We start from the raw sequence: 26707 nt of genomic DNA on the forward strand, positions 1-26707 counted from the left end.
CCAAAAATTTTGCTAAAACTAGTTGAAACCGCATAATTTAGATCGAATTTAATGTTATTTTAATCAGTTTCGCAGGAAGGGCTAAAAACTTACCAAATTTGCCGAAAAATTGTGTTAAATTTGCCTTTACTGAGTATTCACACATATTTCTGAAGTAAAAAGTAATTTTTTTCCGAAAAATTTAAAAAAGTGACTGTATTCTTCATAGATTAGATCAAAATTGACGGTATTTTAGACTTTTCTATCGGTTTGACTCGTTTTTGAGCAAAATTTTGTCATAAATAAGTTAAAAAATGCAAAATTTATTCTAGGATTGCGTTTTTTATTTTCTATCATGTTTTTGATTTACACTATATGAGGTTTTTGCCAGATTTGCTAAAACTAACAAGAAAAAATAAAAACTAGCCAAAACTGACCAAATTTATTCGAAAATAATGTTGAAATTAATTTTCGAGTGTTGAAACAAGTTTATATTCCGAAAAGTTTTGTTGAAACTAATTGAAAACTCTATAAATTTGACCAAAATTGATGTTATTTTAACCGGTTTCGTACTATAAAGCTTAATGTTTTAAACAGAACTCAAAAGATACAAAATTTAGTCAAAAGGATAATATTTTTTACTTCCTATTAAGTTTTTGAATTAAGCTAACTATCTGAGGTTTGTGCTAGATTTGCCTGACATGACCTGACCTGACTAAAAAAATAGCAAATTAGGTCAATAATACAGTTACATTATTGTTGTTTCAACCGTAACTATTTCACAAAATGTCGTTAAAAAAATGAAAGTTAAAACCAGTGGCGCAACTAGCCTCTAGGATAGACGGGTGCAAGATTTTAAAAAAAGTGTCAAACTCATGTCAGTAGGTACCCCCATGGTATGTAACAATACCGAGTACTGTAATACAGTGGTATTAATAAAATACATACTTCGGCACATATTTTTTTTTTATAAAACTTTAGAGCACAATAATTAAACTAAGTATTAAATATAATGATTAATAATTATGGACATATAGCATTAAAATGTTTGTATTTAATAAATAACCGTAATAAATAAATGCATACAAGTGTTAAAGTAACAGTTTTATTAAGCCTAGGAACATAAATAAGTACCTATTTTAACTACAAATTTAAAAGCAAAATATTTTATTTTTAAGCTTCTTAGAAATTAAATTTTCTTTCTTTCAGTTTTTTTAAGAAGAGGAGTTGAGTAAGGAAAATGGGAAGAAATAAACACGAAGCCAGAAAATAGACATTTATTATATACACAATCATGCATTCTGAAGTAAAAATAAACACATCACTAGAGTCACTAAGAACTGATTTTTTATCGTGGCCGTTTTCCCACAAACTTTGATCTCACTTTCCTGAAAAAAAAAATTAACCAATGACTAAAAACGGTGATAATTTTAGTATTTTCTAGTGTTTAAGTTTTTTTTTCAAAAACTCGTTCTAGAACTGGTCGAAATTGATGATATTTTGGCATGTTTCACTTAATTTTGCTCGATTTTGCACAAAATGCTGTCAAAAATAAATAAAAAAAATAAAAAAATTCGCCGAATTAAACCATTTGAACTATATTTAAACTATTAAAGTAAGCCAAAAACTTACCAAATTTGGCTAAAATAGTGTTAAATTTGCCTTTACTGAGTGTTTAAACACGTTTCTGAGTAAAAACTACATTTGTTTCACGAGCCGTCCAGTGTGTCTCTAGAAATTCTAAACTAGAAATGTGGCCAAAACAGTATTAAATTTGCCTTTTTAAAAGCTTTTATTTAACTTGCTTAGACAACAAAGTCTGTCTGTTTCATATTTTTGGAGCTAAGTTTTTCGAGTTTTTAATAACATAAAAACCAGGTTTCTTCGAATAATAATTACCAGTGGGTGTTCATTATAACATCCGGCTAATCTTCTGCGGGGAAGGTTGTTGAGGTCTAATTTCTGGCAAGGATAATCCGCGTTATCACTGTAGACAATTTTTCGAGGCGACGTGGAATAAACTTGTTGATTGGTTCGTGGCATTGTCGCATTAATTGCCACAAAAATAAGATTACTGTACGGAACTTTCTTGATGTAGTAATGCCTAAAACTAGAAACAAACATTTTTGTATAAGCACTTTTTATTGTTTACCCTTGTCCCGATATATCTCCCGGAAAATCGTAACTTTTATTGTTGTGTAACATAAAAAATAAATCACGTTCTTGCTCACAGTCATAGTAAGTGTCTTCTTCTTCTTCTTCTTCTTCTTCGTTTTCATCATCGTCTTCTTTCGTTTCAATAAGGACGCCATCTTCTTTTTCGTCCTGGGCGAAGACGTGAAAAGGTGCCCAAAAGTTATAAATGTTTATTTCGAAAGCCAACCATGATATTTTCATTATGAACCAATTTGCCAGAAAACGGACGTAGTTGATTGGCTACAATTACGCCATTAGTTGATTTATAAAAGAGTTATAATGTTTTTACGGTTAGTAAAACAGTGGCGTCACTGGTTTCGTCATCTTTGGTGTTACAGACAGCTTGGTAGTCGTAAATTATAACTTTTTCAAAGAATTTTTTCTCCAACATAGATCCCATGATATCACCTTCAATCTCCCCAAAAAATTTCCCCGTGTCTTGGACATTTTCGGAAACAATGATATAGCCATCATTGTCGATTAGGTAACATTTTAAATCAACACCACACTTTCCACAATCCTTATTGCACTCGATCTGAAAAAAACAACTTTTTCGTTTAAGAAGAGAATTAAAAATAAGACTGAAATAGGATAAATCAAGTGAAACCTACTGAAACATTGGCGGTGATTTCTTGGACAATCTCCATGAAATTTTTGTGTGCAAATTGGAATCCCACCACGCACCCTGGGGCCATTTTCCCCGCATCTGTGGGAAAAACCGCATAACTGGCAGTGACTAGCAAATCTTCCTGAAGGCCCGAATCAAAAGGCACGGAATATACAAACGACTCGGGGTCGTATCGATGGTGAATTACGGCACTTTTGTACCACGTTTCGTCAATCGCCTCTGCGTGCAAGTCCCCAAACTCCCTCTCTGTGTTGTTCTCCACCTCCTCAGAAATGTACTCCCAACGAGTTAGACCACTCATCGTGGCCACAAATCGGAGAGTGGCGTTGAAACGGCGAAACAAACGGTCCGTGTCATGCTTCCAAGAGGTGCCCTGGAAGGCACCGAATGTATTCTTCGCGTCAAAAACCAGCCTCTGCACCAGGTCTTTGTCACAGTAGTAGTCGTCGTTGCCGTGCGAGCGGCGCCCACACTCCACTGAAAGCCCAAAATCGAGTCAAAGATTTCTTCTAACTGCTTTTTTATTTTATTTATTTTCTGAATTATGGTTAAACTATTTGAAAAAATGAAACTATTTCGATGTAACCCTGTGTAAAATGATCCCGGGAAAATTCTCAACGGTTTTAAGTTACGTGCGTTAAGTTGGCCCAACCACTTTCAAATTTTGAAAATGCACATACGGCATTCAAATGTGCTCGGAAAGTGCTGAAGAATGCTGCTATTTATTTTAAAAATGCTACTTTAGTTTTAGAGATTTTTTGTGTTTTTTTTTTTTTGGTTGGGCTAACTTAACGGGGGCCCAACCATTTTATGTGCTGGACGTTTTGATTATGCCATTTAAAAGTCCTTCAAAAATGCTGGCAAATACCGTATTTTAAATAAAAAGTGCTGGAAAAATAACGGACTTTTTTAAATAATGGTTGGACTAACTTAACGACAGCCCAACCATTCATGTGCTAAACGATTTCTTTATGTATTTTAAATAAAAAGTGCTGGAAAAATAACGGACTTTTTTCAATTTAAATAATGGTTGGACTAACTTAACGACAGCCCAACCATTCATGTGCTAAACGATTTCTTTATGTCAACTAAAAGATCTTGAAAAATGCTGGCGAGTGCTGTACTTTGAATAAAAAGTGCTGAGAAAAAAACGAAGTTTTTTATTTAAATAATGGTTGGGCTAACTTCACGACAGCCCAACCACACCGAGTGCCTTCGAGTTTTTTATGTCAACTAAAAGACCTTAAAAAATGCTGACAAGTGCTGTACTTAATTCGAAAATGGGTTGAGAAAATAACATTGGTTTTTAATATCGAAAATTCTCCCCCTTAAATGCAGGAGCTGTAGTGCTTACTTAGGTACATCATATATCGTTTATTTTTTTTTAAGTAGATTCACATGAATTGGAATTGTTTAATAAAAACACAATAATTAGTACTTTATTTAAAAAAACATTTCATATTAACATAAAATAAACAATAAAAAAATAATATAAATATTATACTTTTACAAACAGCAATAAACAAGTAGGGCACAACCTCTTAAAACTTTTTCCGGGGGACAGTTTGTGTTCACTTTGTCTTGAAAATCGTCATATATTTCCCATTTTTCATTTGTCTTTTACAATAGGCAATAAAATGGCCTACATCACTAGCAAGAATTCCTTCACCTATAATTTCCACTACCCCCTGGAGTTTGTAGTTTAGGTTTTCATGGGTTAATGCTATATTAGCAGGAATTTGGCATAACTGAACACTTCTATTTGTGTTGGTCAATGAAACTGATGCCCAGTCAATAAATATGTAGTTTTCATTCAAATTTGATTTCACGTTCAGATACTTTTCGTCACATTTTGGACAAAAACAAGTTTTCTCCATTGTCTTTGTAACAAGCTCAGCTACTAAATTATTGTCACTTAACATAATTGTTACGTAATTTCTGGTTTCTTTGTAACCACACTTAGAGCAAACCGTGATTTCTTTCTTAGACCATTCTAAGAAATTATTAGTAGCTAATCTATCTATTAATAATTTCTGCGTACATAAGGAACTTCTATTAGACCATCGGGCCTGAGGACTTCATCAAAAATTTTAGACAAAATTTTAGCTCTTAGTTGTAAGAATGTCTAGATATTTTTCTCTTGACCAAATTCTGTAAAAGTTCGGCCAGAAAATTATCATCTACAACACCCTCTCTAAATGCGGGGCAGTCACAGTAACATGAAGACAATATTTGAACAAGTGCATCAAATCCACACGTATTAGTAAACATACTCTTTTTTTTATTAATCGTGATTGTTCTTAATGTAGAACAGTTTCCATTTTTAATTAAAGATATAGAATTGTTTTTGTCCGTGCCGGAAGTTCATTTCATTTTTTTGATTTTCCAGATAAGATCTCCGTGGACGTTTAGGTTTAGATGCACCTTCCCTTTTCCAGATTTCAACTGCTCTATCTTCTTCATCTTTCATTGTCTCGTCGTTATCATCGTTTGTTGTTTCCATTTCTTTGGAATTTTTATGTGTTTTCTCTAGCAAAGAAAGAGGGTTGTCTGCTTCTTTGGCTACAGCTGAATATAACTTATCTTCATTTTTGTTAGTATATTTAGGGAAAATATTTTCTTCGCCTTTCTATACTAACATGCTGTCCTTGTTTTTTGAATTTACTAGAGGTATAGCTCCTTCTAAAGTTTCTATGTGGATTTTCAAAACTTTTCTAAGCCTAATAAATTTTGAATCAAAAGTAACTGTTGTTTTCCCAGCTCTTTTTATTTGCAGTATAGCCTTTGCCAATATTTTTCAAAACGTTTTAGTTCATATGTATAAATAAATCGTAGAGCACTCGGTGTTATTTATTAAAAATTTTCACTTTTTTTCAATTTTTAAACGTCGACTACATCGAAACTAAAAGAAATAGGAGAAAGCGCTTTATTCCATCGTAAAAAGCACGTCAGAATCTATCAGAAAAGATGGGTTTTTGGCTTTTATTTCAAAAATGCCCATTTTTATACTATACGGAGAGTAATGACAAATTTTTTAATTTTTTTATTTTCTCAGTTACGGCAAAACTATTTGAAAAACTATTTTGATTCTAATCGATGTAAAATGATCCGGGAATCCATTGGCGTTGAGAAATACGCCAAATTCAAAATAGTTTTCTAATTTTAAATTTTTAGTTATGTTTTTTTTCTTCTATTTATTTTTATATTTATTTGCAATTTTCTCGAAAGAAATTAGTCGGAGAACAATGATCTTTTTTTAGTAAGATGAATATAATTAAAGAAGTTTTGCAACGATAATAAACTTCATAGCGTTATCGCTAATAATTTCCGGAGTTATTGCTCGATGAATGTTCCGGATACCATAAATCGACCAAAACTAGAAAAATCAAACATCAAAAAATCAAATCAATTGATTATCCTTGCACTTTTAAAAATCCGATAAGATTGTAAACGCAGAGAAAAGTCCACTAAACTTTATTACAAGTTATTTTTTTTCTTTTTGTAAAAGTGTCTGGCAATTAAAATTTTAGGTAAAAAAAATCAAAGCTAAAACTTTTGTGAAAATCTGGTTATAACACGTAGAATGCGCCGCAAAATTTGATGGAACAAACCGTTTTGCAGTAAGTCTCTTATAGCTTTCGAAATAAATGCAAAAAAATTGTACAATTTTCACTTTTATCAAATTTTAAACGCCAATTACGGAGAAACTAAAAGAGTTAGGAGAAAACGCTTTATTCCATCGCAAAGAGCACGTCAAAATCTATCAGACAAGATAAGTCTTTGTCGGTTTTAGCTGTTTTTTTTGTGTTGACAAATTTTTCATTTTTTTATTTTCTCAATTACGGCAAATCTGTTTAAAAAACTGGAACTATTTTTAGATTCTATCTTACAAAATGATCCGAGAAATCAACTGGCATTGAGAAAATCGCCAAATTTCCAAAAGTTTTATAGTTATGATTTTTTTAACCTATTTTTGCTCATTGAAATTTTATCAAAAACTATTAGTCGGAGAGCACTGAACTTTTTTAAGAAAGACTGATAATAAAAGAGCTTTGTAACAATAACAAAATAAAATAAAGATTATCTGTAATAGTTTCGGAGTTATTGCTTGATAAATGTTCCTACAAAAATCACGCAAACATAGGAAAAAATAAACATCAAAAGATCGACACAGTTGACTATTTTTGCACTTGTAAAAGTCCATAAATCTTTGTTAGAACGACTTTATTTTTTTTAATTTATTGAAGACGGTAAAACCACTAAAAATTTAAAGAAAAATTTTCAAAATTTTCAATTTTGTTAATAGCTATACTTTCGGTATGTAAATTTCAAGAAGAAAATTTCTTGAAGAAAAAATTTCCAGACGCCGATTTTGGCGAAAGTGAACGAGATAGAAGAAATTTTGTAATAGTTGTTGGACCGAGTTTAAAAAATTACCTGGTTCCGTTTCTGCACCTACCTTTGGTGAGCTCTTCGCCGGCTCCCGCTTCGTACTGTTTCCTCCACTTGAAGTCATTTTCGTACACTTTACCCAAAAAATGCAAAATTTCCTTCTCCGGAGTTTCATACTCGTGTCCTTCCAAATAGTGGTACTTGCAGTAAACCCTGCAATTCAGCCACAAAATAAAAAAAATTAATTTCGGCACGTGGCAAACCATTTGGGGTGAATTTTCCAGTTGGATCCGTTGAAATAATCGGTTATTTTGACTCCGGGCTTGTGCCGGTCATTTTTGATTTCGTCCTCCACATGCAGGGAGAAATGACCGTACCCATCAGGCACTGCAAACGCCAAGGAAAAGGGTGTTTGGTTCAAGGGCACGTAGTAATAATCGTATTTGTCTCTAGTGACCCTCCTCATGTTATCATAGTGATATTTGACGGGAATGCCATGGATACTCCCTTGCGACCCGTTCACAATACTGTTTCTCAAAGTTTTCAAATCGGGGTGAAAATGTCGAGGGGGTAGTTCAGTGTCAAATTCCTCGACTTCGACCAAGTCAATGCTGTTGTAGTTTTTGCGGAGATGCTTTTGAAACATAGGGCGAAAGTCTTGATGCATTAAAATGTAGCCATTATTGCTGACAATAAAGGCATAAGCATTGACCCCCAACTAAAAACCAGCGTTACAAACTGAATTTCATTGATTTAAGATTTACTTTGTACGGCAAAGTCAGTTTTTCGATATCAGCGATTGGCACATCAGTGCCAGCAACCCCCAACAAATTTGCAACTCGTGTCTCGTTGTTTTGGTTGACTTTTTTATCAAAAGCGGGGACCGCAGCGGAGGTCAATAAGCGATAGGGTTCGTTAATTTGGTCGTCTTTGTTGTCGTCATACTGCAAATTTGTGCTAAAAATTGTGAGACTGTGAGTTTGCTTACCGTCATGTCAATATAAGCGTGAGTCCACGAAATGGGGTGGTCTTCACCCTGGAGCACCAAAGGCCTGGCAATAACGTTAATATATTGCAAAACGGCCGAAGTCACCTGTTCCAAAGTCTGGACTTGTGTGTAAAATCCTGAAAAACTAAACGTGTCCAGACAAAGATTTCAAAAATTAAAATTACTTTTTGTCAAAAATTATTGTTTCTACTATTTACATAAAAACCAATCTTTATAATGCATGATAAAAATTTAAATATCCTCCTATTTAATGCTTTAATAATAATAATAATAATTTATTTCTATCAATTTATATACAGATGTAGTAACAAAATTTATACGAAAAACGTCAGTATTATACACAGAAATAACAATAACATAAAAACAATTTTAAGACATAAGTCAAAAAACCTGTCTATTATAGAATTCATTTAAAGTATATAGTTCGAGATCCAAAATGTAGTCAAATATTTTCTTTTTAAATAAATTTAAATTACAAGGTGTGCGTAGATGCACAGGTAAACTATTGTATAGTTTTATTCCTGCATAATGACAATTATTTTCCGTCAGCGTGAGTTTGTCTTAGATACTGTAAGTCTACTTTGCGAGTGTTGTACTTATGGTCGTTAGTGACATTAAATAGATTCTGTTTAAAGAAAAATGAAAGTAATCTATATATGTATAAACCAGTTACTGTCAAAAAGTTATTGCTTTTAAAGATGTTCGTACAAGTCTCATTATATTTTAAGTTAAACATAATCCTCATGACTTGTTTTTGAGCAACAAATACTTTTGATATCTTTCCACTTTGCCCCCAAAATATTATACCGTAGCTTAGTAATGCTTGAAAATTTGCGAAGTATATTATTCTTAGTTGTTCAATGTTAATGTATTTTTTTAAAACACGTATTGTAAAATGTACTGAGTTTAATTTTTTTAATAAATTATCTATATGATTAGTCCAGCTTAACTTATGGTCAATGTATATTCCCAGAAAATTAGTTTTCTCTATTAATTCAATTTCTTTAGATGATATTACAATTTTATTCGGTTTCTCAGTATTCTTGTGATTACATATTGCAAAATAAATGCCGTAGGTTTTTACAAAATTTAATACTAATTTATTTTCTTTAGTTCAGTTTATTACCTTATTCATGCATATCTTTGCTTCTTTCATTGTATCTGTCATATTTTCACCCCAAATTAATATGTTTGTATCATCAGCAAAGTTAACTGCACTATTGTTGTCTGAGACTGTTAAAATGTTTAATAGGTCGTTTATATAAATTACGAAAAATAAAGGCCCTAGTATACTACCTTGAAGTACATCTTGTTAAATTAGAAGTTTATTTGATGTATATACAGTACTGTTTTTTGTTATTGTGACCTGCTGATACCTATTATTAAGATAAAATGTGATCAACTTTAACATAATTCCTCTTATGCCGTATTTCTTTAATTTACTTATTAGGATGTTATGATCTAGGTAATCGAAGGCTTTAGAGAAATCTAAGAAAATTCCAAGAACCACCTTTTTTTCTTCTAATTTATCTAACAGAGCATTAGTGAAGCTAAATATAGCTGAATCAACAGATTTCACATAAAATTGCTCCACTGAGCATTGGTATCATTGCGATTACATGCATATACTTTTTCCCAACACGTTTTAGCTGTAACATTTTTAAATTTTATTTTGTTTTGTTCACTTAAAATTCTAATGTTTTTTACTGCATCAGTATTATTAGTAATTTTTTTTAATTTACACCGTGTCATATTTTTCAATCCTAACTTGCTCACATTTTCATTAATGTTGAGAAATTTTTTCTTATGATATACTGCATATTTCTGTCGATTATATATCCTTTTTTTAGAATTCCGTATAGTCCTTAGGACCTTCATAATATTGTCAAAAATTTTATTTGCTTTAATTACAAAACAATCCCGGTTTTCCGATTATTTATATTTAAAAAAAAAATTTTCAAAACAGATAGATAATTAGAAAACCATTTATTATATAGCAGTTACCTAGAAAAACCTTTTACTCGACCATTTTTACTAATAGTATTTATAAATTATTTTTGGTTCCTAGGACCAGCATAAAGATAAAAAATTTTCGGTTTCTCTAATTTTTTCAGAATATAATCAGATAAATCGAAAACCATTGGTCGTAAATCAATATTACTATTAGCTATTTAGCATTACATACGGAGTTTTATGACTAGAAGTTCATGTTTTAATTTTTTTGCAATCAGAAGTTTCTCTAAAAATTTTTTTCTTCTTATGTTTCACAAATTGTTCATTGTGAAACCGAAAGTAGTTCACAAAGAGAACTTTTGTGCAACTCCTTTTAGTAAATTTTTAGGAGTTCTATTGGCAGTGCTGGGCTGGGTGTCATCACTGTAATCTACTGTGTGATCTGTCAACAGCGTCATAAAGCCCGAGTTATTAACAAAATTAAGAGGAAATAGTTTGAACAGATTATGATAAGTTAAACTAAACAAAAACAAACAAACAACAAAAATAAAAAGCAGAAAAAAATAATATATTACACTCGTTTATAAGACTTTATTGTAGCACTCATTCTGTTGGAGCACTTCTTCGTTGTGCTCCAAAACCATTTGTAGCACAATAGAACGTCATATAAAACTCGTATAATAATATGCTATTGCGGAGAGGAAGAAACAAACCTTACGTTTTACGTTTTTCTGTTATTTATTACTTTATTAGTATAATCACAAAAAATACAATATGTGGACGAAAAGATGCAAATAGTCCACAAAATAGAAAAAAACATGAAGGATATAATAATAATCAGTAAAAAACGGGAACTTTAGTGCTATTTATTTTGAAAACAATTACCCATCTGGTTACACAACGTGTCAAAACGTTTAGAATTTACTAAAACTTTTTTTCAAAAATTATACCATTTTTAATTCAATTCAGCGAGTTTTTGGTTTTCAAAAGATTTCGTAAAATAATCGATTCGATAACTGAAAAATTTTGCAAATAAACAATTGCGCTTCAGACTGAAGATGTACAAACACCTGAAAAAAACAGTGATTTTTTCGATCGATTTTCAAAAAAATTTGTCCAAAAAGCAAGAAAGAACAAAAATAACACCATTTTTGACGCAATCGATGATTTTTTGACTTAACCATTTTTGACTTTTAAGCAAAATAATTGCGTTTCAATCTCTGGCTAACCACCGTGTCAAAAAGGTTAAAAAAGAAATGAAGAAAAATTACAAGACGTTTAGTAAATTGCGGCAAAACATAAGTGTTTTATTTAAATGTTGAATTGACCATAATTTGCAGATTTTTCGTCAGAACACTGAGGCTTACCTGTTTGATATATTTTTACAAAAAAAAATATATATGATACAACTCATAACGGTTGAAATTCCTTGAACAAAAAGAACTTTTTTTAGAAAAATCGAAACTATATAAAAAAATTGCTCATCTTCATAATGACATTTTACCTTCCAAGTTATTTATTTTTACAAAAAAATTGTTAAAAGAATTAATTTAAGGTGTTGTAAATATAATGTTAAAATTTAAAGGTTTTTAGTTAATTACTGCTTAATTACTTTTCAAAAAAAATTTTAGTATAAATACGATGAGATTTAAATTCATCGTACAGTCACGATCAAAAAGAATAACACCCCTACCTATCGGCCGAATAACAAATATTTTAGGCCATAAATTGTAACAAACAGGATAGTAACTAGTCAAACGTATCATATCGAAAAATTTATGGCTGCGGTTTCAGGAGTGTCATTCTTTTTGACCGTGACTGTACCTCTATCCTCAGTTCTTGTCTTACTTCACGTCCATCCACACGTGTGCCACCTTGCTCCCTTGAGCGAATAATTCCGAGAAAAGCTCAATATTGGATACATTTTTGGTTTAATTTTAAAATTGTAGCATATGAACCGATTTTTTAACTTTTACGTTAACGTGATGTTCTATTATTAATTTCATCCCCATCAAATAATCTTTTTATATAAAAGGTGGTTTTTGGTTTAATTTTAACATTGTCGTAAATTAAATTTTTTAAAGTTTTTTTAAACCATGAAAATAGGTATTTCAGGTTTTGGTGTTTAGAACGGGATTAAACAGTGGATACAATTCGTAAAAAAAATCGTCATTTTTTATTATAAGTCCATAAAAATGGGTATTGGACTTTCGATCAAAAGTGAAATACGCGCGTTCCAAAATTTTTGACAATTTCACCCCTACGGAAGTTAAATATAAAAATCCGTCATTTTGGAACCTATGTCCATAAAAATGACATTTGAAAATTTGGGTTAGCTGAACCAAATGTTTTTAAAGTTTTGAGTTAAATATGAGTCTCCGTTGTTAATTTCATCTTTATAAAAAAAAAATTATCTAAATCGTAAACCGCTTTTTTAACTAAATATTGGATATTAAAAGCGAGTGTTCATTTGTTCGTTAGCAATTTGTTACTATAATATAAGACTTTAAAACGAGACTTTTAATTTTGTGAATGCCGGGCTCGTGATAAGCGAGTTCCACTCTAATTACATAATATGTAATTGTTATATTTTACTTTTTCTGTTGTGACCTGACCTGACTGAAATCATACCTCGGTTTGCGCACGCCATCCATCGAATTTCCTCAACATTCGTGACCTCTTTCCCGATTAAATACGTGAAAATTCGCACCGGTATTGTCTTGCCCCCATCAAGCTGATTGTTTCGCATCACAATGTCGCTAAAATTGCGCGAAATTCCGTCAGTTATCAACATAATGGCTTGGTTGCAAGCCTTGCTTTTGCCCTCTTCGTCGATTTCTTCATTGTTACAGCCGCGAATTTCTCGGTACTGGAAAGAAAAATCAGGCAAGGTTTTCGCACTTTGAATCACCAACGTTCTCCAAAATATCGAACGCCATTTGGAGGGCTTGCGGAAAGTCGGTTTTGCCCGAAGGCCCCAAGTGTCTGATCGCCTCTTTGAACAGAACGATGTTCTCAGGAGTCGCCTGAACCAACAAGTTGCGGAAGCAAGGGATTGTGTAGTTCGTTGTTTGGTTGCTGTAGTAAAGAATGTTGATGTAGTCGTTGTTCGAAAACGTGTCAAGGATTGTGTTCACGGTCAGAGAGGCGATGTGGCGCCCCATCCCTTAAATTATCGTTTTTTATATTAAATAACTGGGAGCTGAAAAGTACCATCCATTGAACCAGAGTTGTCCACGAGGATTATCACGTCTTTGGTACAAGTGGCCGCTTCAATGTACCAAGTCCTGACGCGACAGTCGAATTCGTCCTTCTCGATGTTTGGCCACTTTTTGGCTAAAATTTCGCGGTAAACGAGGCAAAAACTGACCATACAAACCTGGGTAATGCCTCATTATGCCGGAGGTGCTCCCGAAGTATTGCCACGACAGAGCCGGGTCTGAGTTGTAGTTTCGTACGAAAATTTCGTCCAGTTTTTCGGACCATTGGATTGCATATGCAGCCTCTTCGTCTAGTTTGCATTTTTTTAGATAAAAAACCACGCAGTGTGGTACTTACGTCTGTCGAAAATATTTGTCGGTACGTGAACCGAACTGCGGCTGGTGTCAACCGCCAAATTGTAAAAGTGTGTATCGTCGTTGAGTACCATCTCCAGGTACATATTTTCATTCCGTTTGAGCGCTTCCGACAGTTGCGCCAAGTTAATTTTAGTCTCATTCACAACGTTTGAATATTTGGAGCTGTAGTATTGGTATTCCGAGTTGTTGTAAACCCAATATTGGGATAAATTCTCGGCTTCTTCGATTATACACTAAAGCGGGTGATTTTGGCAAACAGTAACGCAAATTTTGCTTTACCTTGATAGCGTCGCTTTTCCGGTCCATCATGCGTTCGATATCTTTCCCGACCTCGGAAATTAAATTTTCCAAATCTTTCGTTTCAACTTGCGCATTAAGGTAAACATAATTCTGAAAAACAAGAAATAACTCCTTGCCAGTCACGTGTGCACACCAATACTCCTTGAATTTCTTTAAATTTTGTCGTAACTTCGCCCAACTTCCACAGTTCGTCTCCGATTTTTTTGGCCCATCTTGAGACTCTACAAGCACGGTTACAAGCCTGAAAAGCGCCAAGGAGTACTTACTGTTCTTCTTGTAATTTAGTGCATTGAACAGTCGCGGTGAATAGGGATAATAAAAGAAACTCGGTACAGTGTTTTTGCAAAAACATCATTTATTTTTATTCATTGCTACTCAATGAGACCTACTTTATTGCGGTGGGTCTCGAAAATACACTGCTTTATTTTTAGATGGACTAGCGGTCCTAGCCAAGCTGATCGGGAAATTTTGCCAGCCCCACTCGTGGCTTTATGGCCGCGATTTCGTCCTAACCAATAAACAAAGCGTTATTAGCTCGCACGGTCTTAATTATTCTATTTTTAAAATTTAGATTCAAATTCCAAAAAGTGACGCCGGTGCGTAGGCAACCAATTATTCAAGGGGGCAAACACGTGCTTGTTTTTTTCTAAATTGCAAAAATTATTTAAAATAACAAGTAACTAATGACAAAGCAGCGCTTTTTGTTCGTTTTGCCTGTAATTACAAGCGAATAAAAATAGGTTTGAGGGAAAGCTGATATTTTTCCGAAATTTTGTTGTGTAATTTTTATTAACGCAATAATTGATGATAATAATTAGATGTGGTGTAATTACATACCGTTATTCGGTATTGCGGTGATATAAATTGTTGCGAGTAACGCATGTGCATTCAATGCTTCATATCTGTTAAAATCAATATCGAGTTTAAGGGTCAATTCACATCGGGGTGTTTGGGGGTGTCACTGGAATATTTCTTGCATGACCTCAACCCGCGTCGTGTTGTCCTATTTTTATTTAAGGACATAATAAATTTTCTTGTGTAAAAGCGATAATTAATCGCTCACATGGAAAACCGTCCTTGTGAAAATAAACAATTCGATTAGTTGGTATTTACGTAATGTTCAGTTGTTTTAATGATTTAGCATCGGTCGCGCAAATACTGCGTCTCTGAAGGTTTAAATAAAAAAGGGCAACATGTATATTGAATAAAAAAGCTTCGTTTCAAAGAATTTTATTTGATGACATTTTTACAGGCTTAAAATGTAACTATATTAAATCTGAAAAACAAAAATAAAAATTTGGACCACCATAAGTCAGCGAAAATGTGACTTATGCAAGCCTCAAGTCAAGACAGTATTCTGCTGTCCCCTCCAACAACCATTATCAGCTAGAATCTGACCGATTTTACATGTCACCTTTTTTACTACATTTCTTAATACAACACGTAACATAGCAATTAAGAGAGAACATAATAGTACATGTAGTTACGTCCGCACTTTGACAATCAATCCAATCAATCGAAAAACACCTAGTAATATAATATAAATAAAACAAAATAGATTTTGAAAAATTTATTGATATCAGACAAATATACATATTTGCCAGATACAACAGAAAACAAGTAGAGCTGATAGCAGTTTATTTTAATACATATTCATACATTTATATATAGCACATCCAAAGTGAGTTGACGGTAAACAAGGGGGGGAAGGCAGATACGGCCCATGCAGCGGAGTGCAAAATAATTTTGTGGACTAAGGTACAGGCTTTTTTAATGTATAAAGAGGTATAGGTATGATTTATTTTTGGAGATTTCAACAATGGACGAATACAAAAAATATAACTAAAACAGTGTTATTAAATAATAATTTTAATAGTTAACAAATTAGAAATTAAAAATTACTGAAATTTCAAATAAATTACACTTATGGAAAAATGAAACACTAATTACAAAAATAAGGAGAAAAAACATAAGAGCAAAAATGAGAAAATGCCAAAATACACTGAACCACACAACTTCCGGTAAATTTGAATCAATGATGATTTTTTGAATTAAAAACTTAATTGTGGCTGACATTGTTTTGGTTGTGTGAAAATGTAATTAAATTTTAACGATTTACACATCTCCTAAAAACATTGTTAAATATCAAGTTTCATCAGGTGAAACTTTGCTTAAAACTGTCAATGAAATTTCACAACCAAGTTCCACGAATACGTTAACTTACATGAAACTTCATTTTTAACGAATAATTTTAAAACGGACGCCACACTTCAATTATCACCAGTCTCTTGAGGCTCATCCGCTTCGCCCTGTAACACACAACCCCAACAGGACATTAGAAATTTTCAATTCTTCTAACGATTGATCAACGTACCTGCGTGTCACTTGTCCAGAGTGTGAGGTTGTCTCGGAGGAGCTGCATTATGAGAGTGCTGTCCTTGTAAGAGTCTTCATTTAAGGTATCGAGTTCTGCTATTGCGTCATCGAAGGCCTAAATCGACATTTTGAGTGTCAATACTTTTATAGAAGTACGATTGTAACACACTACTCGGTTATTTAGTTAAGTTAGTATTGCAGGCTGAATTACATGTGGTAAGTGTTAATTCAACCGGTTAATCAGAATGTAAAAAACACACTAATAGTAACACATTTATAACCTGTTTTGCGAGATGACAGGCTCGTGCTGGAGAATTAATAATTTCATAATAAAACACCGAGAAATTTAAGGCAAGTCCCAGCCTAATCGGGTGTGTCGATTGCATTTTCGATTTAGCAATATCGAATGCTTCTTGATACGCCTTTTGTGAATCCTCCACCACTTCTATCAATAAAAATCGAACAATTATTAAACTGTCAGTCGAACAAACTTCAAAGTAAAAACAACAAATATTCAAAAAAAAACAGATCCACCACATGTAATTCCGCCCTTTGCGCTATAGACACTAAGGAAACAAAATTTATATTAACCTGTTTAGCTAACTGACAAGCCTTGTCTGGTGAATTTAATATCTCATAATAGAAAACGGAGAAGTTTAGGGCAAGACCTAATCTGATGGGATGTGTGGGCGTCATTTTTGCCTTTGAGATTTCAAAAGCGTCTTGGTATGCCTTTTGTGAATAATCGACGACGGCTGAAAGCGGGCTATAGTAAATAACAAATCCACATAACAGCCAATAGGGAACTTGGAAAAAAACCGTCGCGATAAATCAATTCCGTTATGTAACAACAATAAAGTGTCAATCACCGTAACTTACCCCACACAAACATAAAATTCGTTGGAAATTAAAACAAGTTCCCCATTGTTGTTTACCCTTGTCTTAAATTCCAACAAGCCAAACACACTCACCGTTTCTTGTGTCTCCTGTGGCTACTTCGGCCAAATACCGGTAGTAATCTCCCTTCATTTTCAAGTAAAAAACTTTTGATTCAGCGTTGCTCGCTTTAGGGATCAAGTATTTGTCAAGAAGACCCTATAATTAAAAACATCCATGTCCTCTCAAATATTTCAAACGCGCCAAGTTCTTTGAAATAAATGCGAAATCAGTTTGATAAAATGTCTTCAAGTATGATTCAGAAGAACGAAAGTTAAATATTTTGACATCATTTGAGTCGGAATGTAGTGGTGAATTTCAAGGGTACTTACGAGGACGTCGTCACAGATCTCCCTTAGTTCCTTTTCGACCTTTTCTCGGTATTCTTTGGCCATCTGCTGTTTGCGTTCTGAGCCCTCAGTCTTTTGTTCAATTGAAGAAATAACTCTCCACGATGACCTCCTGGCACCAACGACATTCTTGTACGCGACAGAAAGGAGGTTTCGTTCTTCATTGCTCAATTCTACTCCGGTTTCTGTGACTGATTTCATAGCCGAAGCCATGTCATCGTACCTTTCGGCCTGTTCTGCGAGTTTTGCCCTCTGCACTAGCTCATCTTTGTCAGGGACAGACATTTTGCTCTAATTCTAAATCTAAACGAGAAAAACTCATGTTATTACATCACAACCGGCAAAAGACACCACCGCACAAACTTAATTTCCCACCTTTTAGCAAAAATCCAATTGTCTAAATTTAGAACGCGGTTTAAGTCAAACGACTTCGCTACTTCCACCCCCTGTGTGTGTCGATAAAATGGTGTAAGAATCTAGCCGGCTCAGATCGACAATATGGCGTCTGCCACACCTTTCCGTGTAATGCGTAGTTAACGGTGGGTTTTTCCCCAAAAACCGAACCGAAAACCCCCCAAAACCGACCATTCAATACCAAAAGCCCGAAATATTCCAATGCCAAAAAACCTAATTGAGTATCGCAAGTGTCACTGCTCTATATTACCACCAGCCGACTGACGTGATACATCCCAAAGGAATTTCGAAAATTTCATACGCCCCGAAACAGTCGCGAAAAGGGGCGACGCAGCCCCCGAGGGGGCTGCGTCGCCTTTCGGCGGAAAAATCGAGTCTGGCGCTGAAGGTCATTGCATGGCGATTTCATTGCACCAAAATGAAGCACGTTGCGGCGCTAATCGGCGGGAATTGGCGCAAAAGGCACGAAAACAGCACTTGTCGTCAATTTCAGGCACAACTTACATTCAAATTCAACAATTTCAGTTAATTTCTCTTTCAGCTTTGGCCGAAGAGTGCACTAGCATACGAGACAAGGACTAGAACACGACTACTGGATCGATGCGGGCTCGCGAACAAACGATAGCGCACAGATTTAATGGCGGCGTTTCAGCGACTCCTCTGACCGGAATTTTCGGCGATTTACGCGCGTTTACAACGATTTCTGGACCAAAACTCTGCACTTTACGCCCCTAGACAATTAAACCTAGTTTTACTCACGTGCTACAAGGGTTGAATACGATTTTTTGATAGAAAAATGGAACGATCCTACCACTAGCGTCCACAACTTAGAAACGAGACGGAGAAACGAGAAGGAACGCTTTTCGCTTCGGTAGAAAAGGATAGCGAGTGGCGCACCAACCGCGAACGATGAAAACCCCTAGATTTGGACAAATTTAAAATTATTATCTTCTACGAGATCACCGGTTTTGTAATACAGTCATGATTCATGGACAATTTTTAATTCTAATTAAGGCGTGTTGGGTACATAACGTACTCGGCCTTCATTCATGGTTCTATTTTCACGTTTCAGGGAAAAACGAGCGTTTTTTGGTCATTACGTTAATTAAACTGTCGATCAGATATGGTCGTTAATTTCATTTCAAACAAATTACGTTTTATTGGTGTGAATTTTAACACACATACACAAAGGTGAAGTGTTTAACGGTAACAAAATAAATAGAGCCAGTGGCGGGGCACACTATCATCTCCTTATCTAATTCATTATTTTCCCTGAATAGAAAAAAATTGTTATTGCGATAAATGTTTTCACAACACCCGTTTGCGCACTTGTAAACTGATCTCTGCGTTGTTTTGTCTAAGTATCAACCAACGAAAAATACCTGGAGTATTTGATACGCCCCTGATTAGATTGTAATTTGCATTTTGCACGTAAAACTATTCAACATTTGTATTAAAATTAACTATAATAAAGTCCGTGTTTGTTCAACTTGTGTAGCATCACACTGTAATGGAAATTTATCTGTGACGACACCAATTTTGTAAAATTTTTATTAATATCGGTGCTTTTTTAAATATTTGAAAATAGCTTTATTAAACACTGACTCATAACTTACACCGCTGGTTACTCATACCTGCAATCACATTTTATTTTAAATACTAACAGAAAAATCGGAAACGATTTAATGTCTATCTGTAATGCTCGAAAATATGAGATTATTTAGTACAATCACGTCTATTTTTAAATCGGGTTTTACGTTTACATGCATACAGGCTGTCCGTTTTGTGAGCTCCACCACAAGGATCTTACTGATCTCACTTACTTATTATAAAAGATAGGAGGTCGGTTACGTTTGAAAAATTATCAGAATTAAAATTTGATGTCATTTTTATCTTTTGAATTATTGGAAAATCGTAAATGTAATTTTCGTTTTTATTTTTACAAGAAATCTAATTCTATCATTGTATTTTTCAGCCGTTCTTGATGACAGAGTTAGAACACTCAACTTTGTTTTTTTATGGAAACCAGATTTGTTTTTTGTATTTTTTAAAAGTTTTTTATTCCTGATTACAATGATGTATCACATGATATCATTAAATCTTACATGCTGATCAAAATGGAGAAAAAAATATTTTTGTTAAAGTGCTTTGGAAAAAACGCCAACAATTTTGTTTTGGGACAAAATAGATTTTGGAAGTTTAATTGAATATGGATCTGAAACGTTTCTATTTCCGTCAACTAAGCTACATAATAAACTAGTTTATTCTTCGCTGAACAAAACAAGTCCAAGTTATAAAAATTCTGCTGGCATGTTTAATAGAACTGTCCAAATTTAATTTGTTAAACTAAATTTTTGGTCATAGCACTCTTTGTGAAACCCCTTTTTTCTTAATCTTAATCAGCATGTAAGATTCGATCATATCATGTGATGCATCGTTGTAATCAGAAACAAAAAAATTTCCAAAAATACAATTATTGAAAACGGCGTCCATAAGAGTGTTTGCTTAAAAAAATAAAAACAAAAATACAATTTTTTTCCAAAAATTCAACAAATTAAAATGACAATTTTTTTCAGATAAATTGTTCAAAATAAAAATACACAACTTTGCCGTAATTTAACAGACCGTGTATCTCTTAAAATATGGTGAAGCTCGAAAAACGGACACCCTGTATTTGATAATATCCCCCAAAACATAAGGAATAATAAAGAGAGTGAAAGTCCTTGACAAGGGAGGTTTACATAAAAAATTTAAGTAGCGTGGAATACAGATAACAAGATTAAACTCCAAAGAGAGATTATTTATTGCATGACGGTGTCTAATTGATACAAAAATACAAAGATGTACTTTAAGCGTATGAATTATGACGAAAATAAATAAGTTTATCTATCAACGTAATTAGATACCAGCTGGCATCAAGCAGATGAGACTTATCAGAGGCATGTTTCCTGAAACCCCCACACCTAGCAACTAAAAGACACAAAAGTGTGTTATATAAAATATGATAAATAAATAAAATCAGTTAACTGTATATTTGGTTGCATAACCACTCTTGGTAAAGACTTGAGTTAGGTTAAAAAATATTTTTACTGAAACAAATCAAGTAAAACACTATAACGGCCTTCGTCAGTTCGAAATTAATGACAGTGTTACAAATTAACAAGAGAAAGTTTTTGGGTCTAAGTCTTTATTTTACAAATTTTGAGGTTAGGTGAGGTACATGATGTTTCCACGACTCATAAGGGGGACCAAAGTAAGTGGAAAAAACGTTAATTTAATTTTAAATTCATTCCGCATTTTAGGCTTTATTAAAAGTGTCTCAACCAGTCAGAAACTTCGGTCTCGTCCCTATTGTGATTGAACAAACAGGTCGGGGGGAACGATCTTACGACATATACTCCCGTTTGTTGAAAGAACGGATTATTTGTTTAATGGGCCCCATAAATGACCCAATGAGTTCACTCATCGTAGCCCAGTTGTTGTTCCTCCAGTCAGAATCAACGAACAAACCCATACATATGTACATTAATTCACCTGGGGGAAGTGTCACTGCAGGATTAGGGATTTATGACACTATGCAGTACATCCTACCACCGATAGCAACATGGTTTAATACAACCAATTGTTTGAATTGAACTAAATCCGAGTTTTAGGTGTGTGGGACAAGCTGCAAGCATGGCCTCACTGCTCCTAGCTGCGGGAAGCCCCGGGATGAGGCACTCGCTGCCCCACGCCCGAATCATGATCCACCAGCCGTCGGGGGGCGCGCAGGTAAATCTGGGGACTTTACCCAACTTAAACTAATCCGTTCTATAGGGCCAAGCCACCGATATTAAAATCCAGGCTGAGGAGATTCTTAAACTGAAGAGCCAAATTAATAATTTGTACGTGAAGCACACGGGCCTTGCCTTGGAAAAAATCGAGCGTAGTATGGAACGTGACATGTTTATGAGCCCTGTTGAGGCCCAAAGTTTCGGGATTATCGATAAAATTTTAACAAGTCCGCCCAAAAATAAGGCAGGGAGTGAGGAAGAAGTGAGCGCAAGTGGCGAAACGGAGAAAAAATGATTTGTTGTTGTATTGTGCGATCAAGAAAATTTGCGATCTAGTCATCCATGTCGGCTAAACAAAGTATAGGGTGGTAAGTGAATGAGTAGTCCATTAAGTTGCCGTTTGATTTACGTCAAACGTTCATGGATCACTAGATGTCAAGTGTGCTTGGTCGCTTATGTTTGAATAAAAGACGTTTGGTTGCAAAAGACTGTTTTAATATAGAATATTTTAATTATATAATGAAATACATATTTAAAAAAATCTTATATAATATTGCAAATGATAACATTGTTCATTAACTTATCATTTAGTTATGATAGTTATAGTACTCTTACATAGGTAGAACTACATGCAGAGAGCTATCTTACTTAAGTCTAAACTAGGCTAATATCATGATAACATGTATGCAACAGACTACAATTGTTGCATACGAGCAATAAATTACTTGAAATATACACGACTATGATTTAGTCATTCAGTACCATGTGGAATGTCGGGAGTATGAATATTCCCATCCTAATTTATGGAAGAGTCAGTTAATCGTACCCAAAATAACTTTATTTTTTGAGGAAATGTTCGAAAAATTATATTATGATAAAGCATAACTCAGGTACTTATAATTTTTGCGAAATTCTTGATACTCGCAATATGAATGTCTGGGCTACAATGTTCGTATTCTTATCACAATAAGGAATGTATCTAGTCTAGGTCATGGCTTGATCTATGTACATGTCATAAAACTCTAATCTATATACAATGAGTAATTTCCTTATTCCCAACCCTCAGATCATTTACATGATTCAATTTTGAGATCATTGGTCAAACTCGACCAAATAGCGTCGGAAAAACAAGCTAACAAAGAAAACATCTAAAAAAGAAAACAATAAAATAAACATTGATCCATGTAAATAAAATTTCAATGCTACATCGAGTCATTTTTTATATTATTTGATAAATAAAAAAGAACATTGGATGTTAATGATCAATTTTATATTTTATAAATAAAGATCATAAGAAAAATAAAAACAACACACTAACAAAACTGATAAACATGATTGAGTCTAAATACTATGAACAATTATAAAATTCTACAATAAAAAATCTATAAGTAACTAATATTACATTGTAAAAAACAATCACAAAAGTAGATGAATAAAAACGGGAGTACGTTACTTTAATATATGGCAATTGTTTCAATGGTCAGAGAGTTCTACAAAAGTAATATCAAATAGGTCTTCTTCCACGATCTTAAGCTCGAGCAAAAAAAGGTCTTCGTTGCAATAATACGCCACCATGTCGTCATCAATCTTGGCCGTAATGCTGCAAAAAAGCACCAGTCAAAACCACAATTAAGCCAGTTAGCTGTTAGTAAAGGCGGACTGTTAGTGTTTAGTATCGAGTTCACTCTTCACAAATCCTCCAACTTTAAAATAAAATCTAACTTACCCTTTTTTGTTTTTGCGATACAAGTTATTTATGCTCGAAGCGCTTATTTTGTACTTATTCTCAATCTGCAAAATAAGGAAAACAGAATTAATTTTCGAATGCACATTTCTGTCTTTCTTCATTTAGCATAGATTTAGAAGAAGTACTGAGCTTTTTGACTTCTACGTGGAGTTAGCAAAAGTGAACTGATCCCACGTTCGCGATTTGTTAAATCCCATGCCAAGTTTAGTTTGTTATTTCCGATGATGGTAAAAGCCCAGTACGTCCAGGTCCATGCATATTAAGCACCAAGCTAAGCGTTATGAGTGGGCTCACTAAGGGGTGCACAACTGCATCACGACACAAAACACATCGATACATCATCGCCCCACTCGCCAGCCAAAGCCAAAATTTCACATTTTCAACTCCCCACCTCCAGCTGACACGCTGTCACCCACGGTTCTTACACAATTTTCATGGGCAAAATATAAATTGATAACTTTTAAACGACTTAACGAACAACGTTAGAACTTGAAAATTTCACGCACTTGTTTGTAAATAACTAGATTTTAAATAACTACTTCCGTGTTTTTTACTTCCAAGAGACATTTACTAGATTGGTATCGTTGAAATAAACGAAAAGTGACAGTGTAACAAAAAAAGTAAAGACAAAATAAACGAAAATATAAATATGGAAGAAAATAAAGATCACTTTATGGAAGTACTAGAGGGAAGTCAAAACAGTTGTACCGGGACCAAAAGTGTGAAACCATAGAGAAAATAAACGAATTTACAAAAGAAGAAATAGAAAAACAGATTAGACAGTTAAAAAAAGAAAACTAGAGAAGACGAAATTCCAAACGGCCACAAAAAAACCGACAAGAAAGGTTATATGAAGTCCTCAAATAGAGTTTGGAGTTTGTCCAAACATTGGAGAAAAGGAATAATTATCCCAATTTGCACGAAAGGAGACAAAGATCAACCGCAAAATAGTACGGTTTACAAAATCTACGCTAAGAACAAGAGTGAGATGAAGGAAATGATAAAAACAATGGAAAGATACGCACGAAATAAAATATTGAAAGTAAATGTAGATAAAACAAAAATGATGGTGTTTGAAAAAAAAGGAATGGCAGTGGGGAGGAAAAAATATAGAACAGGTGAAAGGTGAAAGAGTTATATGTAATAAATAGCAACATGTCACAGACACAGCCCATATAAATGAAGCAGCAAAAAAAAGCAAACAAAGTTTTAGGAAGTGTGTGGAGCATGGGAGAACGTAAATTTGGTGAAAAGCATTGTAATGTATGGAGAAGTGTGAGAATGGAAGAAATATGAAGAGATCGATCTGGTGTCAGATAAATAGATAAAATGGGTAATAGGGCTAAATAAACAAACGTAAGAGAAGAAAGTAAAAGTGGTGAGATTTGAAGAAAAATTAAGCAACAGTATTGGGCAGAAATCAAAAACATAAATAAAAATGGTAGATGGAAAGAATAAGAAAACTACTGTGAGAGGAAAGGATATGTGTGTATAGAAACTGAAAGAATGAGAGAACGAAAGATTAATTGAGAGATGCGGACATAGATAGGCAGGAAAGAATAACATACATAAGAAAATCGAGGTAAAATGCAAAATATACCCTGCTTATTAATATATAGTGAACTCCCCAAATACTTAAGTAAGATGAAAAGTAAAGATAACAAAATCATAGCCAGATTTAGATGTGGAAATGAGAAAAGGGAGAACAAATTTTGGAGGGAAGAATGGGAAAGAACGTGCAGATTATGTGGAGAAGAAAGAGAGACGTTAGAATATTAGCTAAGAGTGTGCGAGTTTAATAGGGAAAAAGTCCTAAACAAAAATGGTAAAGGAAAGAAATGGATGAAAAAAATTGGTAAAACAAAAGAAGTAAGTTTACGTAATGTAGAATATCAAATAATTTTAAATAGGATTATAAAGCCAGATAGTCAATAAAAACATTTTAGTAATAGACAGTTTAATTAAATTTGATATTAGCTGTTTCAAAACAATAGAAATGCTAACGTCGCATTTTGTTCAAAAGTTACTTGTTACAAATTATTCATGCACTTCAAAAACTTAATAGCTAATGTAATTTATAGTTTCACTCAAAGATCTAATCTTTAATAACTATTTTACATTTTATTTAAATCAATTTTATTTAAAAAATTTGAAACAGCTAATAATTGTAATTACATGGCGCTATTAATCTAGTAATTGTAAACTGGTGAACACACAATTTGTATTTAACTTTTTGACGTACGTTTTAAAAATGAATTTTTCTCAGACGCGAAAATGGCAAGGTGCCGTGCTGGTTATTATGACCATCACTAGATGGCGCCAATCACTCAGCACTGTAGAAACTGTGTAAAATTGGCTTTAGCTCGCTCTGAAGGTGTCGTAGCCCCGATGAGGTATCGGCGTTTGCCCTTTAGCCCTAGCTCCGACTTACCGCATTGAGCAGCCCCGCCGTGGTGGGCGGCACTACATGTAGGGGTGTGTAGACATCATCCACTTCCTGGCGCACGTAAAGCATCACCCTTTCGTGCAGGGGCGGAGGCCCCGCGCTGCCAGGCCCCGTGAGCATCTTGGTCCTCTTCAAAGGGGGCGAAAAGACGCTCCCGTCCGTTGTCAAACTATTATCCAAAATATTGTCTTTCTTGTCGGCGTCGGGGGGAAAATGGTTATGGAATTTGAGCGTGGGGGTGGTCGGGGGCTTGGCGGCGGCATGCAGGAGGAACGGAGAGCCAGACTTGTGGTCAACAGGGCCCGTCAAAGAACTGTCAGTGTCGTGGGGGTAAAAACCCTGTAATTCCATCGACGTCAACTGGAAGTAAACCGGTAATTTTTTTTATTTTGGGGGTTGTTTAAGACTCACTTTGTCGATGTCTTCGGCGGGGGAGAACAACACGGGGGGCTTCGCGAGGTCGCTCATTGAGTAAAATTCGGAGCGCTCGCACATGGGGTGATACAATTCGTCCAGTTTTTTTCGACCAGTTGCGGTCATTTTTCGTTTTGCTGCCCTTCGCTCCTCGTCACGTGTCTTGCGCTCCGCTCCCTTTGGGGGTGATAGAAATTATTGAAAATTTCCAAAAAA

At 34.2% G+C, this 26707-nt stretch overlaps 4 protein-coding genes across 9 annotated transcripts in view; 1 reads left to right on the forward strand and 3 right to left on the reverse strand.

Moving 5' to 3' along the window:
- Positions 1–1242: 1242 nt before the first annotated feature.
- Positions 1243–14572, reverse strand: Ca-Ma2d (Ca[2+] channel Muscle-specific alpha2/delta subunit). The gene is made up of 17 exons (XM_015981087.2): positions 14302–14572; positions 14175–14256; positions 14015–14125; positions 13716–13968; positions 13537–13668; positions 13371–13493; positions 13073–13323; positions 12789–13026; positions 8184–8320; positions 7960–8139; positions 7459–7913; positions 7263–7408; positions 2787–3280; positions 2465–2710; positions 2132–2415; positions 1879–2089; positions 1243–1367 (listed from the first exon to the last, which is right to left on the reverse strand). The coding sequence occupies exons 1-17, from the start codon at positions 14388–14390 to the stop codon at positions 1272–1274; spliced, it is 3528 nt and encodes a 1175-aa protein (XP_015836573.2). The 5' UTR covers positions 14391–14572; the 3' UTR covers positions 1243–1271.
- Positions 14573–15249: 677 nt separating this feature from the next.
- Positions 15250–19029, reverse strand: 14-3-3zeta. Of its 4 annotated transcripts, none has more exons than XM_064359239.1 (6): positions 18871–19029; positions 17680–18000; positions 17383–17506; positions 16693–16856; positions 16410–16526; positions 15250–16344 (listed from the first exon to the last, which is right to left on the reverse strand). In XM_064359239.1, exons 2-6 carry the CDS (start codon positions 17980–17982, stop codon positions 16306–16308), a joined length of 747 nt encoding a protein of 248 aa, XP_064215309.1. In that variant the 5' UTR covers positions 17983–18000; positions 18871–19029; the 3' UTR covers positions 15250–16305. The 4 variants fall into 4 exon arrangements, with proteins under 4 accessions (XP_064215309.1, XP_008200725.2, XP_064215307.1 ...); XM_008202503.3 differs by lacking the exon at positions 16693–16856 and adding an exon at positions 17003–17166; XM_064359237.1 differs by lacking the exons at positions 16693–16856; positions 18871–19029 and adding exons at positions 17003–17166; positions 18616–18774.
- A 2098-nt stretch (positions 19030–21127) lies between these two features.
- On the forward strand, positions 21128–22370 carry LOC660696 (ATP-dependent Clp protease proteolytic subunit, mitochondrial). The gene is made up of 4 exons (XM_966905.4): positions 21128–21364; positions 21414–21718; positions 21765–21882; positions 21928–22370. Exons 1-4 carry the CDS (start codon positions 21332–21334, stop codon positions 22177–22179), a joined length of 708 nt encoding a protein of 235 aa, XP_971998.3. The 5' UTR covers positions 21128–21331; the 3' UTR covers positions 22180–22370.
- grh (grainy head) overlaps positions 22358–26707 on the reverse strand; it is a 55612-nt gene continuing 51262 nt past the window's right edge. For 2 of the 3 annotated variants that reach the window (XM_064359220.1, XM_064359221.1), the window contains exons 11-14: positions 26489–26668; positions 26063–26437; positions 23611–23675; positions 22358–23484 (exon numbers count right to left, since the gene is read on the reverse strand). In XM_064359220.1, the coding sequence (XP_064215290.1) occupies positions 23358–23484; positions 23611–23675; positions 26063–26437; positions 26489–26668 (747 nt within the window). In that variant the 3' untranslated portion in view covers positions 22358–23357. The remainder of the gene's footprint in view (positions 23485–23610; positions 23676–26062; positions 26438–26488; positions 26669–26707) is intronic. The other variant, XM_064359222.1, reaches the window with a different exon arrangement.

The sequence above is a fragment of the Tribolium castaneum genome, chromosome 10 (assembly GCF_031307605.1).
Source record: "Tribolium castaneum strain GA2 chromosome 10, icTriCast1.1, whole genome shotgun sequence".
NCBI lineage: Eukaryota > Metazoa > Arthropoda > Insecta > Coleoptera > Tenebrionidae > Tribolium > Tribolium castaneum.